The following is an 18,517-nucleotide window of genomic DNA, read 5'->3' on the forward strand; positions in this document are numbered from 1 at the left end:
TCAATTCTGTAGCTTACTGGAAGCCAGTGAAGGGACCTTAGAATTGGGGTAATGTGCTCTGTTCTTTTTGTTCGTGTGAGAACCCTCGCCGCTGCATTTTGAACCAGCTGAAGTCATTTGATGGTCTTTTTTGGCAGGCCTGTGAAAAGGCCATTGCAGTAATCAACCCTACTAGAGATGAAGGCATGTATTAGTTTTTCCAGATCATTTTTTGACATAAGTCCTCTTAGTTTGGAAATGTTTTTTAGGTGATAAAATGCCGTTTTAGTGATTGCTTTCATGTGACTGTCAAAGTTTAGCTCGCTGTCAATGAAAACACCAAGATTTTTAACCATTTCTTTAGTTTTAATCCCTTTTGTGTCAAGAATAGTGGTAATCCTGAGTCTTTCATCTTTTTTTTCCAAATAGAATTACTTCTGTTTTATCTGTGTTCAACTGAAGAAAATTTTGTGACATCCAGCTATTGATTTGATCGATGCACTGGTAGAGACATTCAAGGGGGGCATAGTCATTTGGTGATAGAGCAAAATAAATTTGGGTATCATCTGCATAGCAGTGATACAAAATTGAATTTTTATTGATAATTTGCCCAAGTGGGAGCATATAAAGGTTGAAAAGTAATGGTCCAAGAATCGACCCCTGGGGGACACCACAGGTCAAGGGCATTGACGTTGAGGAACAATTTCCCAGGGTAACAAAGAAGCTTCTATCTTTTAAGTATGATTTTAACCAATTGATAACTTTACCAGTCAATCCAACCCAGTGTTCAAGTCGATATAGCAGTATGTTGTGATCAACAGTATCAAAAGCTGCACTGAGGTCCAGTAATACCAGGACCGATGTTTTGCCTGCATCAGTATTAAGACGTATGTCATTTATAACTTTAATCAATGCTGTTTCAGTGCTATGATTGGCACGAAATCCTGACTGAAAATTATCAAAACGGCTGTTTGATATCAAGAAGGCAGTTAATTGATTGAAGACAATTTTTTCCAGGATTTTCCCGATGAATGGTAGATTTGATATTGGCCTGTAGTTATTTAACACTGAAGGATCCAGATTATTTTTTTTAAGAAGGGGCTTTACAACAGCTTTTTTAGGGACACAGGAACAACGCCAGTCTCCAAGGATGTATTTATAATTTGAAGCACATCTGTAATTATAAGATGAAGAACAGACTTAAAAAAGTTGGTGGGCAGAATGTCCAGTTCAGATGTTGAAGAACTGAGATTTTGTACAGTTTTTTCAAGAGTCTCATAATCAATTAAACAAAATTCTGACATTGTGTTAAAGTTATCTATCTGTGTCATTGGTGATTGCAGTTTTTCAATTTTTTGCAACTGAGATATATTATGAGAAATATTCTGCCTTATTTTATCAATTTTACCTTTGAAAAAAGATGCAAACTCATTGCATTTATTAACTGATAGAAGTTCAGGTGCTAATTGTGGTGGGGCATTAGTTAGCTTCTCTACTGTTGAAAATAGCACACGGGCATTGTTCATATTCCTGCTGATGATGTTGGAGAAGAAAGACTGTCTTGCTTTACGAATTTCATAATTATAATTACAAAGCATCTCTTTATGGATTTGATAATGGATGTGAAGTTTAGATTTGCGCCATTTTCTTTCAGTCTTTCTACATTCTCTCTTTAGCAGTTTAACAGCCGGGTACTGCTTCCATGGTGCTTTCTGCTTATCATTGACTCTTTTCTATTCTCTCTCTCTCTCTCTCTCTCTCTCTCTCACTTTGCACCATTACACAATAAATATTCACAGTGAAAATATTTTGTAAGCGTGTTTCATGAACCAAGTTATAGGATTTGTTGACAACTCGCATTGAGTTCGTTACACTTCTACCCGGCGTGAAGCACTCATAGTCATGTGGTTGTGACGTCATCGTAAACAAATCCGTTCTACTCATCCAGATGACTTCGCAACGGCAACGTTGCCAGATCTTTCCACTCTGGAACCCGTTCTCAAAAGATTGCGTTTTGGGGCACCCAAAACGCCGGTGCCGTGTGGACGCCAGGCCTAAACGATAAACAATTGTATCGGATTCACCTGAATCCGTTGCCGTGTGGATAGGGCCTTAGTCTATGTGTCAGCCCTGTGATGACCTGGCGACTTGTCCAGGGTGTACCCCACCTCTTGCCCATAGTCAGCTGGGATAGGCCCCAGCTTGCCTGCGACCCTGTAGAACAGGATAAAGCGGCTACAGATAATGAGATAAGATATAACCTCCCCAACCTATCGATGCTAATCTCCCTTAAAATATATTATAATACATAGGGCAAAATTACTCAATTCTGATTGGTCAAACAAGGAGGGCTTTTTTCCTTCACACGGGGCCGTATTTCTGAAATGCTATTGGCTAGTTCGTTACTTGGTTACGGTTACAAAAATTCGCAAATTTTGTCAACAAAATGTCTGACTCTGCTGACTCAGCAATGCCATGTTTTGCTATATTTGACGAAGAAACGATAAACCAATTGAAAGCTGCAAGCGAAAATGAAAATACCAAAAAAAAGTATGAATTTTTGGCTTTCCGTGTTTAAGAAATGGGCTACAGAAAGACAAATAAACGACTCTCTAGTGGCATATGAATGCTGTGAGTTAGACAAGGTGCTATCGCGGTTTTTTTTTGTGCCATGATGAAAGACACTTTAGAAACTGATTCAAACGTGCAAGATAGTCTTGCGCCCTGATTGGTTCAGAAAACGTGAATGACAAATGTTGTGAACTTGAATGGCTTGCGAAGTATGAATTTGGCCCTATACCTATATTATAAACAAGTAATCATATGGTTCCTCGTAAAATTAAGGATCAATTTCACTCGTGATTTCAAAATTTAAAAAAAACTTCGAAATCACTCGTGAAATTAATCCTTAATTTTACTCGGCCCCATACGATTACCTATACTAAGCCCCAGGAAAACTGCACTTAGTTCCTGGTCTTTTCAATAGCTAGAATAGAAATGCCCCTGGTTTTAACTCTATGAAAATCTCATCTCATTATCTCATTATCTGTAGCCGCTTTATCCTTCTACAGGGTCGCAGGCAAGCTGGGAGCCTATCCCAGCTGACTACGGGCGAAAGGCGGGGTACACCCTGGACAAGTCGCCAGGTCATCACAGGGCTTCTATGAAAATTTATGTTAAAAAAAAAAAACACTTCAAAAAGCACAGGTTCACATATTCCTATATTCGTCTCATCTCATTATCTCTAGCCGCTTTATCCTGTTCTACAGGGTCGCAGGCAAGCTGGAGCCTATCCCAGCTGACTACGGGCAAAAGGCGGGGTACACCCTGGACAAGTCGCCAGGTCATCACAGGGCTGACACATAGACACAGACAACCATTCACACTCACATTCACACCTACGGTCAATTTAGAGTCACCAGTTAACCTAACCTGCATGTCTTTGGACTGTGGGGGAAACTGGAGGAAACCCACGCGGACACGGGGAGAACATGCAAACTCCACACAGAAAGACCCTCGCTGGCCACGGGGCTCAAACCCGGACCTTCTTGCTGTGAGGCGACAGCGCTAACCACTACACCACCGTGCCGCCCTATTCCTATATTAGTAATTCTAAAATCTAAGGAATGCACAGATTGGGATTTTAAATTTTCAGTACAAAATTGATATCAGAGCGATGGGTATTATCTGATACCTGATATTAACTGACTAACCTATACTAGATAAACTGTCTTTCTAAAAAACATTGACCTACTCTTTGAAAACATACAACTACGTTTGTGTTCTCTGGGCACATACACAATCTGTATTCTGACAGTGAACATCACATTAAATATGAAATATATCAAATCTGTAATGTATTCCCAGTATTGGATTGCTTAAATCTGTTGTGCATTGGGGGTTGCATTGGGTTTGAACTTCATAGTCGACTAGGGCCTTTCTGTGTGGAGTTTGCATTCTCCCCGTGCCTGTGTGGGTTTCTTCTGGTTTCCTCCCACACTCCAAAGACATGCAGATTTGGTCAGCTGGCTACTCTAAATTGCCCATAGGTGTGAATGTGAGCGTAATTGGCTGTTTGTCTCTGTGTTAGTGCCGTGACAGATTGGCGAAATGTCCAGGGTGTACCCCGCCTCTCACCTGAAGTCAGATGGCATTGACTCACCTGCGACCCTGACGGATAAGTGGCGTGGATCATACCGTAGATGGATGTTCAGCATTGTGAAGCGTCATCTGTGCTTACTCTCTTTGGCTGAGTCAAATGCTGAGACTTTGCTGTGTGTTTTCCAGGCAATGAGACAGGAGGAGATGATGCTTTGCTGGGGAATGTGAGCAAACTGACTGTGACTCCTCCAGGACACACAGGAGCAGCCAAAAAAGGACACCTTGTCTTTGATGCCTGCTTTGAGAGTGGTGAGTAGGCTGAATATTTAGAGCTCACTCCCTCAGGGTTCAGTTTCTTCTCTGCACTGTCTTGTGTAAAACAGCACAGCGCTAATGCTAAACTGAGATTATTTTACTGTGGTCTAGCAGTAACGATCTGCTCAACAAGGATAATTCAGTTGTATTTGAAGAGTGTATTTAACAATAGAGATTGTCACAAAGGGGCGGCACGGTGGTGTAGTGGTTAGCGCTGTCGCCTCACAGCAAGAAGGTCCGGGTTCGAGCCCCGGGGCCGGCGAGGGCCTTTCTGTGTGGAGTTTGCATGTTCTCCCCGTGTCCGCGTGGGTTTCCTCCGGGTGCTCCGGTTTCCCCCACAGTCCAAAGACATGCAGGTTAGGTTAACTGGTGACTCTAAATTGACCGTAGGTGTGAATGTGAGTGTGAATGGTTGTCTGTGTCTATGTGTCAGCCCTGTGATGACCTGGCGACTTGTCCAGGGTGTACCCCGCCTTTCGCCCGTAGTCAGCTGGGATAGGCTCCAGCTTGCCTGCGACCCTGTAGAACAGGATAAAGCGGCTAGAGATAATGAGATGAGATTGTCACAAAGCAGCTTTACAGAAATATATAAATTTTAAACATATGAATTTATAAATTTGTCCCTAATGAGTAAGCCTGAGGAATAAAGGTTTTTTTTTTTCCAAATGAAATATAAATTTGATTTCTGGTGTGCCATCTCAGAAAAGGGAATGAGGAGGGCTTTCCCCGAAGCGCGGATACGCAGCGCTCTGTGGCACTATGCGACGTCAGCGCTGCACTGTCACTTGCACACCAAAAAAAAATTCAATACCATAAGTTGAACAATGCAGAGTACTTTCCGCACCTAAATATCTCCTATTCCCCTCTGAAATGAGTAATAACTATAGAAGTAGGAAGATATTGTAATATATAGGTCTAGACTATCCTGGTACTCAACCCAGAAGGGAAAATAAAGGGTTTCGCTGCGGGCACTGACGGCCATTCGCAACATACATAAAACCATGTTCTAGGCGCTGGTCGCTAGATGGCGCTGTTACATGAGTTGACCTCGATTCTGTTCCTGGCATCCTGGAATTGGAAAATGAAGAGGCGTGCAACGAAGTGTTTTCATTTCAAATCTAATTTCGCCCCTTGCGTATTTGACAAGGTAAAAACCAGCAAATTTAATAATGTTGAATTGTGTCTAAATCAGACCTAGATGCCACCAGAATGCACCATTTGAAGTCCCTAATTTCAAAATGTTCCAGTGGAGCATGACCCCGGACCCCCCTAGCAGCCTTCGGGGCCCACTGGGCCAGGCTGGGCTCTGCATCAGTAGCACTGCTCTGATGTGTATATATACTGTATATATTAGGGCTGTGCGATGTCCCCTTAATTGGCATCGACGATGTTTACAGTGCAAACATCGTGATGGATGATCATATCGTGGGCGGGGGGGATTTTAATACCACATTATTAAATATATTATTATTGTTATTAGGGCGGCACGGTGGTGTAGTGGTTAGCGCTGTCGCCTCATAGGAAGAAGGTCCTGGGTTCGAGCCCCGGGGCCGGCGAGGGCCTTTCTGTGTGGAGTTTGCATGTTCTCCCCGTGTCCGCGTGGGTTTCCTCCGGGTGCTCCGGTTTCCCCCACAGTCCAAAGACATGCAGGTTAGGTTAACTGGTGGCTCTAAATTGACCGTAGGTGTGCGTGTGAATGGTTGTCTGTGTCTATGTGTCAGCCCTGTGATGACCTGGCGACTTGTCCAGGGTGTACCCCGCCTTTCGCCCGTAGTCAGCTGGGATAGGCTCCAGCTTGCCTGCGACCCTGTAGAAGGATAAAGCGGCTAGAGATAATGAGATGAGATTATTATTATTATTAAAAGTATTAGATACTCATCCGAGGCTTTGGCACGTAAAGAAAAAAAAGCGCTAGGTGATGTGGAATATTTGGCCTTGATAACGGATATGTGGTCCAGCTGCAACATGATGCCCTACATGTCAGCTACCGTACATTATGTGGACCAAGAGTGGGCAATGCAGTCCAAATGCCTGCAGACGAGTTTCATGCCAGAGACACATTCAGCGGACAATTTAGAAGACGCATTGCGCGAGACACTTGCCGAATGGAAAATAGAGGAGAAAAAGATCGCCTGCATAACAACGGGGCGAATATTGTCACAGCCATCAGGCAATTGAAATGGCCGTGGTTAAGTTGTTTTGGGCACAATTTGAACCTGGCCATAACCAACTCGCTTGCGCAACAGAGGGCCAGTACAGACCGAGTGTTTGGAGTTTGCCGAGCAGTCAACACTGCGTTTGTGCACAGCTGGCTTCGGAGAAATGAGCTGCGCAAAGCGCAGGTGGAAATGAACCTCCCCGAGCACTCACTGATCACTGTAAGATATTAATCTGCTCTAACAATGAAAGACTAGTATTCAAACTATGAGAAGAAACTACACTTAAGCTATTACTCATTGTTTATTTACACCATATCAATTGAAGATGCGTTTCGGCCTTTAGTGCGCACTTGAACGTGCTAATTTTTCCAATTTATTAGTGTTTGAATTATTGCACCAGCTTTTAAAATCATGATTTAATATTTTTTTTTTTTTTTTTACTGTCTTTACATTTATCAGAATCACCTTCATTCTTCCCTTTGGGTTGACATTATGGCTTAGAGTGGACCATTTTGAGTCTGAAAGTAGGCCTATTTACCAGATTCAAGTTATTTGACTTCTGCCGAAGTCTGCGCTTCACTGCCGTTTGATAAGGTGCAATATTTCCCGACTGAAGTCGTTAATAGTGGCTATTTGTTTGAACAACATGACAAATTTTACATTAAAAGTATAGTGTAGGCTAAAAAATGAAGTCAAAATTTATTATTAGTAGCATACTGTATTTGTGTAACCACATGTTATGTTCACTGGCACGTCCCTGCACCATAGCCTACGTGAACAAGCGGTAATAGGATATTACTTTATAATGATTTATATAATTATATATTTATATATAAATATATGTTATATTTATATATTAAACAAAACTAACTAACTAAACTAACAAAAAACTAACTTTTTAGGTTAAATAGGCCCAGATGATACCGTATATGCATGTTTATGACAGGAGGGGGCGTGGTATCACGATGGTGGCTCTCCATCGTGATGGATGACCACCATCGTCAATGGACGATGGCATCGTCTATCGGCACAGCCCTAGTATATATGAGACATGAGGTTGTATGCAGGTGTATTTCATGCTGTGTTTAAGTCAGATAGTTAATTTTTTTTTGATGATTTTACAAAAATCCAGGGCAGCACAGCAAAACATAAAAACAAACAAACAAATTCATTCTTGTCATCATTGATTTAGACATGCACTATGACCAGTGCAATATTTTGACTATTTTGAATTTGCTTGTGAGTGATTGTGGGTGAATGAAGGTTTGAAATTCTCGGAAACAATGACTGAATTCCTTGGTCAGTTCATCACTTGAGGCGCATTGTGAAGACACTTCAACTGTGCCCATGAAATGCTGCCTTTGTTTCTGAAACATGCCAGATTTTTCAAATTTAAAACTATTGTATAACCTCTAGTCCTTTGTGCATAGCTTAAAATTTTGAAAAGCATTAAAATAAAATAAAATTGCAAAACAACCAGTCTAAGTATAATTCAAATTATTCTATCCACACTCACTGGATATAAGCAATCGTGCACTCTGATTGGCTACTGTACTACTAGGATATCAGCTCATATACCATGAGTAGAGAAAAACAAAATGGCAGAGTGAATCAAGTCAGATATATCACTTTATCAAGTATTTAAAAGAAGCAGAAATAGCTAAAAGAATATAGTCCCCCCCCCCCCCCCCCCCCCCAAAAAAAAGCTCCTGTTCCACACTCCAGCCCAGTCAGTGGCGATAATGCACCTTTAATTTGGTTTGCCAACCGCCAGAAAAAAATGGCAGAGTGTGTTGCTGAACCAATCGAGGGCAAAATAAAAACTCTACTCAAAAACAAACACCCCCCGCTCCCCCCAAAAAAGCAACAAAATAAGGAATAAAAGTATTTGATAGTAAAAACACATCATTTTTTTTCAAGAATTATTATTCTCGCATTTTTCACAAATTGCTACTGTCATTTCGGCAGTTTGTTTACATTCTAAGCGGAAATGATTTTGTCAGATGTTTTGAACAAAGTTTTTATTTATCGAATTTGCTAAAAATAAAAATGTTCTGTTTCTCAAAATCCAGTGAATTTGGATAGAATAAAAGAGTTATTCCAGTCAATCTTGTCGTACATCACTTCTAGCTCATGTACAGCGAGATTTCGTGGAATAACTATCCTCCATTGTACAGTACTGTGCAAAGTCTTAGGGACCCTTTTTTTTTTTTTTTTTAGTATAAACGTTTGTTTTTGATTATTAGTTTACGACTTCTACATTATCATGTCAGTACCAAAACATTTTAGGTTTCCGAACATGTTAGGTACTATGTTTGAGACCACTTTTAGAAACCACTTTTGGGTACTGGGTTTTGCTGCAAAAATAAGCAGCAAATAAAGTCTCCAGATGAGGTATGGCTGGTTCTGCAAGATCCATCCATTATCTGTAGCCGCTTTATCCTGTTCTGCAGGGGCACAGGCAAGCTGGAGCCTATCCCAGCTGATTATGGGCAAGAGGCGAGGTACACCCTGGACAAGTCGCAGGGCTAACACAGATACAAACAACCATTCACACTCAGATTCACACCTACGGTCATTAACCTAACCGCATGTCTTTGGACTGTGGGGGAAACCGGAGCACCCAGAGGAAACCCACGTGGACACGGGGAGAACATGCAAACTCCACACAGAAAGGCCCTCATCGGCCGCTGGGCTCGAACCCGGACCTTCTTGCTGTGAGGCGACAGCGCTAACCACTACACCACTGTGCCGCCTGGTTCTGCAAGATATTCAGTAAAACTTACAGCTCATTCCCTTATAAAATTACAAATTGTACCTGAGACTACTGCTTTGTTTTGTTTTGTTTTTTAAAGCAAAGGGTCATCACACCAAATATCGACTTTGTTTCATTTATTCTTGTTTACTGCTGTTTATAGATTTTATTTCAATGTAAGAAACATAGAATTTCATTATTCTTGAATGCAGCTTTGCTATACAACACTTCTTTGCATGTTCCTAAGACCTTTGCATATACTGTAGGTCAGCCTTTCTCAACCGGGGTGCCGCCTGGCTTCGTTAGGGGTGCTGTCAAAAAATAATATATTCTAACATTGAAATAAATAAAATGAATTAAAATTCCTAAATATGATAGTTACAGGGCGGCACGGTGGTGTAGTGGTTAGCGCTGTCGCCTCACAGCAAGAAGGTCCTGGGTTCGAGCCCCGTGGCCGGCGAGGGCCTTTCTGTGTGGAGTTTGCATGTTCTCCCCGTGTCCGCGTGGGTTTCCTCCGGGTGCTCCGGTTTCCCCCACAGTCCAAAGACATGCAGGTTAGGTTAACTGGTGACTCTAAATTGACCGTAGGTGTGAATGTGAGTGTGAATGGTTGTCTGTGTCTATGTGTCAGCCCTGTGATGACCTGGTGACTTGTCCAGGGTGTACCCCGCCTTTCGCCCGTAGTCAGCTGGGATAGGCTCCAGCTTGCCTGCGACCCTGTAGAAGGATAAAGCGGCTAGAGATAATGAGATGAGATGATAGTTACACTAATGCAGATCATCGCCGCCTCATGCGTCATCAAAATTTGTCTCACGGCCCCCTTTCCCATGTCACAACGCCACTGCCGGGGTCAGCGTATGGTCAGCGTGACTGCATATATTTTATATGGGGGTGCCTTGAGAATTTGCATACTTCTGAAGGGTGCCATGACTGAAAAAAGGTTGAGAAACGCTGCTGTAGGTAGTTGATAATGACGTTCTGGTTGATTTCAATGGGTCACATGTGTTTCACTGCTTTAACAATATCAGTAAATAACAAAAGCTTACCAAGTCAGTCTTGTGTGCTACCGAGCACTAAGGAACCTTTATATACCGGTTCTAACATGGACTCTTCTACTCCGGCTGCATCCTTGACGCCGAAATGTGCTTTATATACAGTATATCTGTGTTCACAGTAGCTGTACACTTTTTGTAATATGCAGATTTTCTCTTATGTTGGAATATTTTCAATGTGTCTTGGCCCAGATTCTACAAATCTCTCGAAATGTACTGGAGAGATGTACACTCTTCTTCCTAAATGCATTCTTTCAGTGGGTGTTATGGTGATGATGGTTGTGGAGAGCGCTGTCTGGTCCGAAATCTCTCATAGGTGTTCAGCTGGGTTGAGATCTGCTGACTGTGAACGCCAGAGCATCTGATTTTCATCATTTTCCTATACATTAACCCTTTCAGTGACTGTGGCTGGGGCATCGTCATCCTCGAAGAGAGCACTCCCATCAGGATAGAAATGTTTCATTGTAGGACAAAGTGTGACGAGTGAGAATAACTTTGCAGGGATGTGCAGTGACCCTTCCCTCTAAGGAGACAAATGGATCCCAACCATGCCAGCAAAATGTCCTCCACAGCATAACAGAGTCATCAGACTTCCTCATTGTAGTGATCAAGCGTTCAGGTTTAAACTGTTCTCTTGTTATATGCCACACGTTATCGCTGTGTGCAGGACCTGTTTTAATTCCACTCTCATCTGCTTCTGATAGAATTTTCACCCAGCTCACCTACTTCTGTGCAAGAGATTTTGTAATGAAACTTATAAAAAAATGCAAATTAAGTTTGAACAGAAAAATAAAGGAATGAGTAATTCAAACCCTGACCACGATAAAGCAGATACTGAAAATAAAAGAACAAATGACCAAAACCTGATTTGCACCAGATGCGCTTCACTATGCTCCTACTCTAATCGGAGCATTGCTAAGTGAGCCTCATAGCTGACCACCCGCTCCTCCCCAAATGATAGTGCATGTTGCCTACTCTTGTGAATTTTTTGTTGGGACCAGCGTCTGTGGATTTTACAGCTCTGAACTCCATCCATCCATTATCTCTAGCCGCTTATCCTGTTCTACAGGGTCGCAGGCAAGCTGGAGCCTTTGGGCGAGAGGCGGGGTACACCCTGGACAAGTCACCAGGTCATCGCGGGGCTGACACAGAGACAAACAACCATTCACACTCACTGTCAATTTAGAGTCACCAATTAGCCTAACCTGTGGGGGAAACCCACGCAGACATGGGGAGAACATGCAAACTCCACACAGAAAAGCCCTCAACGGCCTCTGGGCTCGAACCCAGGACCTTCTTGCTGTGAGGTGACAGTGCTAACCACTACACCACCCCAGCTCTGAACGCTCAGGTGTTTATTTGTATTGTCAGGCGGGCAGCCATGGCCTGAAGGTTAGAGAAGTGGTTTTGGGCCCAAAGGGTCCATGGTTCAATTCCTGGGACTGGCAAGAAAACTGAATGAATATCACTTTCCTCTCCCTCTGTATCATGGCTGAACAAGGCATCTAACCCCCAGGTGCTGTAGTGTACCTGCCCACTGCTCTGGGGGTGTGTGTGTGCTTGTTGCTCTCTTGTGTGTGCATGCATGTGTTCACTGCTTCAGATCGGTTAAAATCATAGGAAGACTTTTGCTGTGCTCGAGTGTACATGTGACAAAGGCTTCTTCTTAATATTTATACACTGCAACACTACTATAATTAGGCATATCGGGTGAAAATTCAAATTTAGTCCAAACTGCTCTCATTGAATTCAGAATTTTTACAGAATTAAAATATGTTATTTTTAGATTTTAACATATATTATTTAATTTTTTTCGCAGTCTGGTTTCCATCAAATCCTGCGCTCTGATTGGCTGGCGAGCAGGTCCGTATCCTACGATACAGACCCCAGTTACAGACCTCTGGCGACTCGCTTGTTCACAACAACAACAAACATAGTAGCATTTTTTGTCAATGTTTATTTTCGCATTTCTCAGTATAATAGCATTAATTTTACAGCATGGATAGTGATAACGACAGTGTTCACAGCGAAAGCGAGTTTTACTACCCTGAGGAAGAAGAAATAAAATAAAACATTTCGGGAGAAAACTGAAAGCCTGTAACTGTTGCTAACGCCGAGCAAAAACATGGCTGAATCTTGAATGACTCAATTTTGTATAAATAGGGGACTACATAGGCGGCAGAATGTAGGTTTTTTTTTTCCTGCCATGGAAGTGCACTTGTATACCGAGGAGGAAGCCATTTGCATTACAGCCGTGAATGAGGATTCAAAATGGCGGCTCGCCTCAGCTTCGTTTTCTCTTTCGGGCGCTCTCGTTTTCTGTTAGAATTTGGTAAAGAAAAAAATAAATATATTTACGAGCTTAAGGTCGGTCCGTATGGTGAAATACCGTGACCTCGGCCTTGAAAACTGACCTCGGCCCAGAGGGCCTCGCTCAGTACTTTCAAGACCTCGGTCACAGTATTTCACGATACGGACCTTCTAGCTGGTAAATAACGTGTGTGTATGTGTGTGTATATATAATTTATTTATATATATATATATATATGTGTGTGTGTGTGTGTGTGTATATATATATATATATATATATATATATATATATATATATATATATGTGCGTGTGTGTGTGTGTGTGTGTGTGTGAATATAATAATAACCGTTCTTGAGATATTACAAATCAAAGATTGAAAAAAACGGCTTAATTTTTAGAAAACTGTATGTATGATGTATTCGGGTCACATGGTCCAAAATGGGCCTCATTAATGAATGAGAGCAAATGTTTTTTCTTAACTTTTTTATTTTTCAAGATACTTGTATGGAAACTGGAAGGCAAATAGATGGTTGTATAGTGAATACAAAGTTTGAAAAAATTAGTAAAAACAGATGATGCAAATTAGTATTTAATTTGTATTAATGATGCTAATTTGGTAAAACCATTAAATCGGGACACTCAATACAAAAAGTAATAAATGGTTATTTATAATTCCCTCTTTGTGCTCTGTAGGCCTTTGTATTTCTCAAAAGTAGGGCCTACTAGTGTTTATATTAAAGAATATAAATGAAGCGGCTAGAGATAATGAGATGAGATAATATTCACAGCTTTCAAGGTTAACCTAAAAAAAAACTGCGTGAGCCACAAATTGAAATAAACAATTTCAGTTAATTGAATTGAAATTGACACTCACGTTTCTGACTTCCAGTTTCTTAAAATATCATTCCGACCACTAAGATCTCAATATTTTTCATCAAAACAACTACAGTTATATTCTAAAATAGTTATTTATTTACAGGAATCGGTGTGATTTGAAAAAATAAGTCGGTAAAGCTTGAAAGCTTACTTCAAAGCCTCCTGTGAAGCATAACATCAAAACGAACAGATGGAAAATTTTGCTGAATACGTCATCAGAAACAGTGAGAGCTAGAGCACGTCCCTGTTGATATTCATGAGTAATCCAGTCTGAAACCGATCAGAAGAGAGAGAGAGCCTGACTGCTTTCCTGTGACTCAAAAAGCACCAGCAGTTTCCCGATGTCCTGCGAGCAGAGCGTGAACGCTGTTGTACCAACTTCAACCTGCCGTTACTCCCAAAGTACTGAACAGATCTTAACAAGATGAATTTATTTGGAAAGCAGAGATTATAAGCTTTTTAATGATAGTACTCACGATAGAAAATATTCAAGAGTTACACAATGACAGATTTGGAAACTCAGATGAGCGTCTACATGCACAGTTTTCACAGCACGGCCAGCGAGTGTCTGATACGCCTACTATAGTTGTCTTGGATGGAATGTTTTTGCTGATACTTTGCATTGACATTCTCAGTCACCTGGACAACAGTTGCACTTTTCCTAGGTATCTCACTAATGTACAGGCATTACAGGAATTGAGTGCATGCTTTCAAACAGTTTCCAACCGTGTGTACTGAAATCGTTCCTACAGATGTAAATGCAGAGCTTATTTTAGCCACTCTTCTGTCTGAAACACTCATTTAGCAGACTTTGTGACCTGAAGCTCCTGCCATCTGTGCCCCAAGAATGAACCCACTTTCACTTAGATCTTTTGCTCTTGATCTTGATCTGAAATTGATATCAAATTGGCCAGCTCAGCATTTTATACATGCCACCGATCATACACCACAGCACCAGTCAAAAGTTTGGACACCCCTTCTAATTCAATGTTTTTTCTTTATTTTTACTAATTACTAAGACACTTCTCTTTACTTAGTTGAGCGGGACTGAGGAGACAAGTTGCTCAAGTTTAGGGATAGGAATGTTAACCCATTCTTGTCTAATGTAGGATTCTAGTTGCTCAACTGTCTTAGGTCTTTTTTGTCGTATCTTCCGTTTTATGATGCGCCAAATATTTTCTATGGGTGAAAGATCTGGACTGCAGGCTGGCCAGTTCAGTACCCGACAACTTGGGTCGTCCTTCTCCTCTTTAGTCCGAATGACACGGCGTCCCTGATTTCCATAAAGAACTTCAAATTTTGATTCGTCTGACCACAGAACAGTTTTCCACTTTGCCACAGTGCATTTTAAATGAGCCTTGGCCCAGAGAAGACGTCTGCACTTCTGGATCGTGTTTAGATACGGCTTCTTCTTTGAACTATAGAGTTTTAGCTGGCAACGGCGGATGGCACGGTGAATTGTGTTCACAGATAATGTTCTCTGGAAATATTCCTGAGCCCATTTTGTGATTTCCAATACAGAAGCATGCCTGTATGTGATGCAGTGCCGTCTAAGGGCCCGAAGATCACGGGCACCCAGTATGGTTTTCCGGCCTTGACCCTTACGCACAGAGATTCTTCCAGATTCTCTGAATCTTTTGATGATATTATGCACTGTAGATGATGATATGTTCAAACTCTTTTCTTTCTTGCTGTCATGAAATTTCAAATGAGCCAATATTTGGCATGAAATTTCAAAGTGTCTCACTTTCGACATTTGATATGTTGTCTATGTTCTATTGTGAATACAATATCAGTTTCTGAGATTTGTAAATTATTGCATTCCGTTTTTATTTACAATTTGTACTTTGTCCCAACTTTTTTGGAATCGGGGTTGTATGTTCCATATATTATTGCATAGTTTTGATCTCTTCAGTGTTGTTCTACAATGTAGAAAATAGTCAAAATACAGAAAAACCTATGAATGAGTAGGGGTGTCCAAACTTTTAAAAATACAGCATATTTCAGAATATCTGAAAGTGTTATACGACCTGCATGACTCATGTAAGATTCAGGGAACAAGTCACCTTTAACTTGTGAAAGACCTTGGCAAATTTTATTTTATTTATTTATTTATTTATTTATTTATTTATTTAATTTTTCATCTGTTCTGCCAAATGACAGCTCACTATTGTACTGTGGTACTGAACCTAACTTTACATAATAAATCCATGATACTGTCCATCTTGTAGCAAAGGAAATACCACATACTCAGACTAGTAGACATTAAAGGATATGTGCAGAACCTTTATTTTTAAGTACATTTCTGAGTAGATAGCATCTCCATCCTTGACTCTTGTATGTTGCATAATTGGGAATAAAAAAAATATTTTCAAGAGTTAAAATCGACCACAAAGTTGGCATTCGAGCTGCCCTGCTGAGCCAGCCAGCCCTGGGTGGGTGACGTCACAGCGGGAACTGGTGCTATAGACCAAAGCCAGACTCGGCAGGCGAGACCGGTTGCAATGGCCTCTTCGTTCGGATTTATTGGAGGCTCTTTGGATTCCTCAGGTAGTAATTCATCGGACTGTGATAGTCCTGAAATTGGAGTGTGAGTACCGTACATGCTACTGCTATACATGTACAACCGTATCGGTTCGAACCATCGGAAAGTGAATCCGATAGTAACACGTCGGCCACAGAGGCCCCCACCTTACGAAATAAAGCCAGAGAACAAAGCCGTCTAGAGAATTGGATAGAATTGAACTGACAGTCTCATGTGACTCTCATTAAAACAGGATAGGGGGAGGAGGGAAGAAAAAAAAGAGCATATCTAGCAGAGAAGTCTGACGACCGACTCACTCATTCTCCATACTGAGTACTCCGCCATTACTGCTCGGCTCACACTCCGGGAGAACTGGTGCAACTGAACTTACTTTCCTTTTCTTTTAGTCTTTTCTTAATTATTGGTACTGCACCCTCTTTCAGTACGGGCTTCTAGCCAACGCTCCTCCACAGATCAGAGGTTTTGTACGAGTCCTCAGTAAAATGTGCAGAGCAGAGGAGAGACCACTTCGTAGGCACCCAATCCGTGAATTTCTCCCAAAAGTCGTCCACATCTTTGCAGTTTGAAGATGTCTTGGACCATGAATGCAACACAAATCCACCTTCTGTCGTGTTGCTACACCGGCCAGCAACACATCTACGTGGCATGGCGATTAAATTAGCTCAAAATGGAGGATCGGAATTGCAGTCAGCTCTGTGTTTTAGTATAGCGGAAATGGCGATGAGACCGATAGACTTCCTGCTGTGACGTTACGGATGTCAAGGTCATTCACTCAGACCGCTACCTATATAAATCATTTTAATCGTAAAAATGACTATATTAGATTAATTGTTAACGCTTAAAACTGTTCCTGTGCCATTCTTGAGGTCTCAAGGCATTTATAAACTAAAAGTGAGGCCATGGCTCTGCGTATTGGCTTTAAAGGAACAGTCCACTGTACGTCCATAATGAAATATGCTCTTATCTGAATTGAGACGAGCTGCTCCGTACCTCTCCGAGCTTTGCGCGACCTCCCAGTCAGTCAGACGCAGTCAGACGCGCTATCACTCCTGTTAGCAATGTAGCTAGGCTCAGTATGGCCAATGGTATTTTTTGGGGCTGTAGTTAGATGCGACCAAACTCTTCCACGTTTTTCCTGTTTACATAGGTTTATATGACCAGTGATATGAAACAAGTTCAGTTACACAAATTGAAACGTAGCGATTTTCTATGCTATGGAAATTCCGCACTATAATGACAGGCGTACTAACACCTTCTGCACGCTTCGGCAGCGCATTGATACGGAGCTCAGATATCAATGCGCTGCCGAAGCGCGCAGAAGGTGTTAGTACGCCTGTCATTATAGTGCGGAATTTCCATAGCATAGAAAATCGCTACGTTTCAATTTGTGTAACTGAACTTGTTTCATATCACTGGTCATATAAACCTATGTAAACAGGAAAAACGCGGAAGAGTTTGGTCGCATCTAACTACAGCCCCAAAAAATACCATTGGCCATACTGAGCCTAGCTACATTGCTAACAGGAGTGACAGCGCATCTGACTGCGTCTGACTGACTGGGAGGTCGCGCAAAGCTCGGAGAGGTACGGAGCAGCTCGTCTCAATTCAGATAAGAGCATATTTCATTATGGAAGTACGGTGGACTGTTCCTTTAAGCTTTCTTGAGGCGTAAGTGTTTTGCAGGGTAGTAATTTTTACAACATGCAAAAATTTTGTTTTTTTAGTAAAACCTCGAGAACATGTAGCCATGAATGAATGAATGAATGAATGAATGACCCATCCTGTGAAAATACAGTATGATGGCCTTAGAAGGTAATATTAGGTCTACATACTGTCAAATCTTTATGGTTACAAACGTTAGCGCTTCTTATTGTGTACGTGGTGCAAGAGATTTCTCAGTGTGAGCTATGCTTTTACAGTTTAATGATCTCTTTTCATAAAGAAGGGGGTGTAAAAAAGTAAAGCCTGTTGCAAAAGTGCCTGCTCTTTTACCTTGTCTGTCCACATGTTGAAAGCTGTAATTAAACAGTGCTGTAATATTTTGAAGAATGCTTTGAGTAAATGGCCTTTGTTTGGCTCTTTTTGTAAGGGCAAAATGAATGGCGGCATAATGAAAATAAAGTGCTTTTTCTGTGACAAGGTCAAGTGGGCAGCTGAGAGCGGCTCCAGGCTGGATTGACAGTGAATCAGTAGGGCTCTGGAACAGACACAATATCATTCTCTGCTGGGAGATTAGGTTCAGGGACTCCAGCAGATGAGACTCAGCTTTCATATTCTTGACAGCCAACCAATTCACTCCACCGCAGGGCTGAGGCTCACCACTGCCCCTAGCCTCCCTGTGGGAGAGCTTTTTAAAGGATTTCTGTGCTTCTGGAAATGTTCTATATCAATGCAATTTCAGGATAGGCTAGCCATTTTGGTCTT

At 41.6% G+C, this 18,517-nt stretch overlaps 1 protein-coding gene across 1 annotated transcript in view; it reads left to right on the top strand.

The window, feature by feature from the left end:
* Positions 1-4,089: 4,089 nt before the first annotated feature.
* The window catches only part of agbl4 (AGBL carboxypeptidase 4), a 690,290-nt gene continuing 675,862 nt past the window's right edge, over positions 4,090-18,517 (top strand). Inside the window, exons 1-2 of the mRNA XM_060932734.1 lie at positions 4,090-4,177; positions 4,267-4,389. Of these exons, the coding sequence (XP_060788717.1) occupies positions 4,090-4,177; positions 4,267-4,389 (211 nt within the window). The remainder of the gene's footprint in view (positions 4,178-4,266; positions 4,390-18,517) is intronic.

Source organism: Neoarius graeffei, chromosome 10, assembly GCF_027579695.1.
Source record: "Neoarius graeffei isolate fNeoGra1 chromosome 10, fNeoGra1.pri, whole genome shotgun sequence".
Lineage (NCBI taxonomy): Eukaryota > Metazoa > Chordata > Actinopteri > Siluriformes > Ariidae > Neoarius > Neoarius graeffei.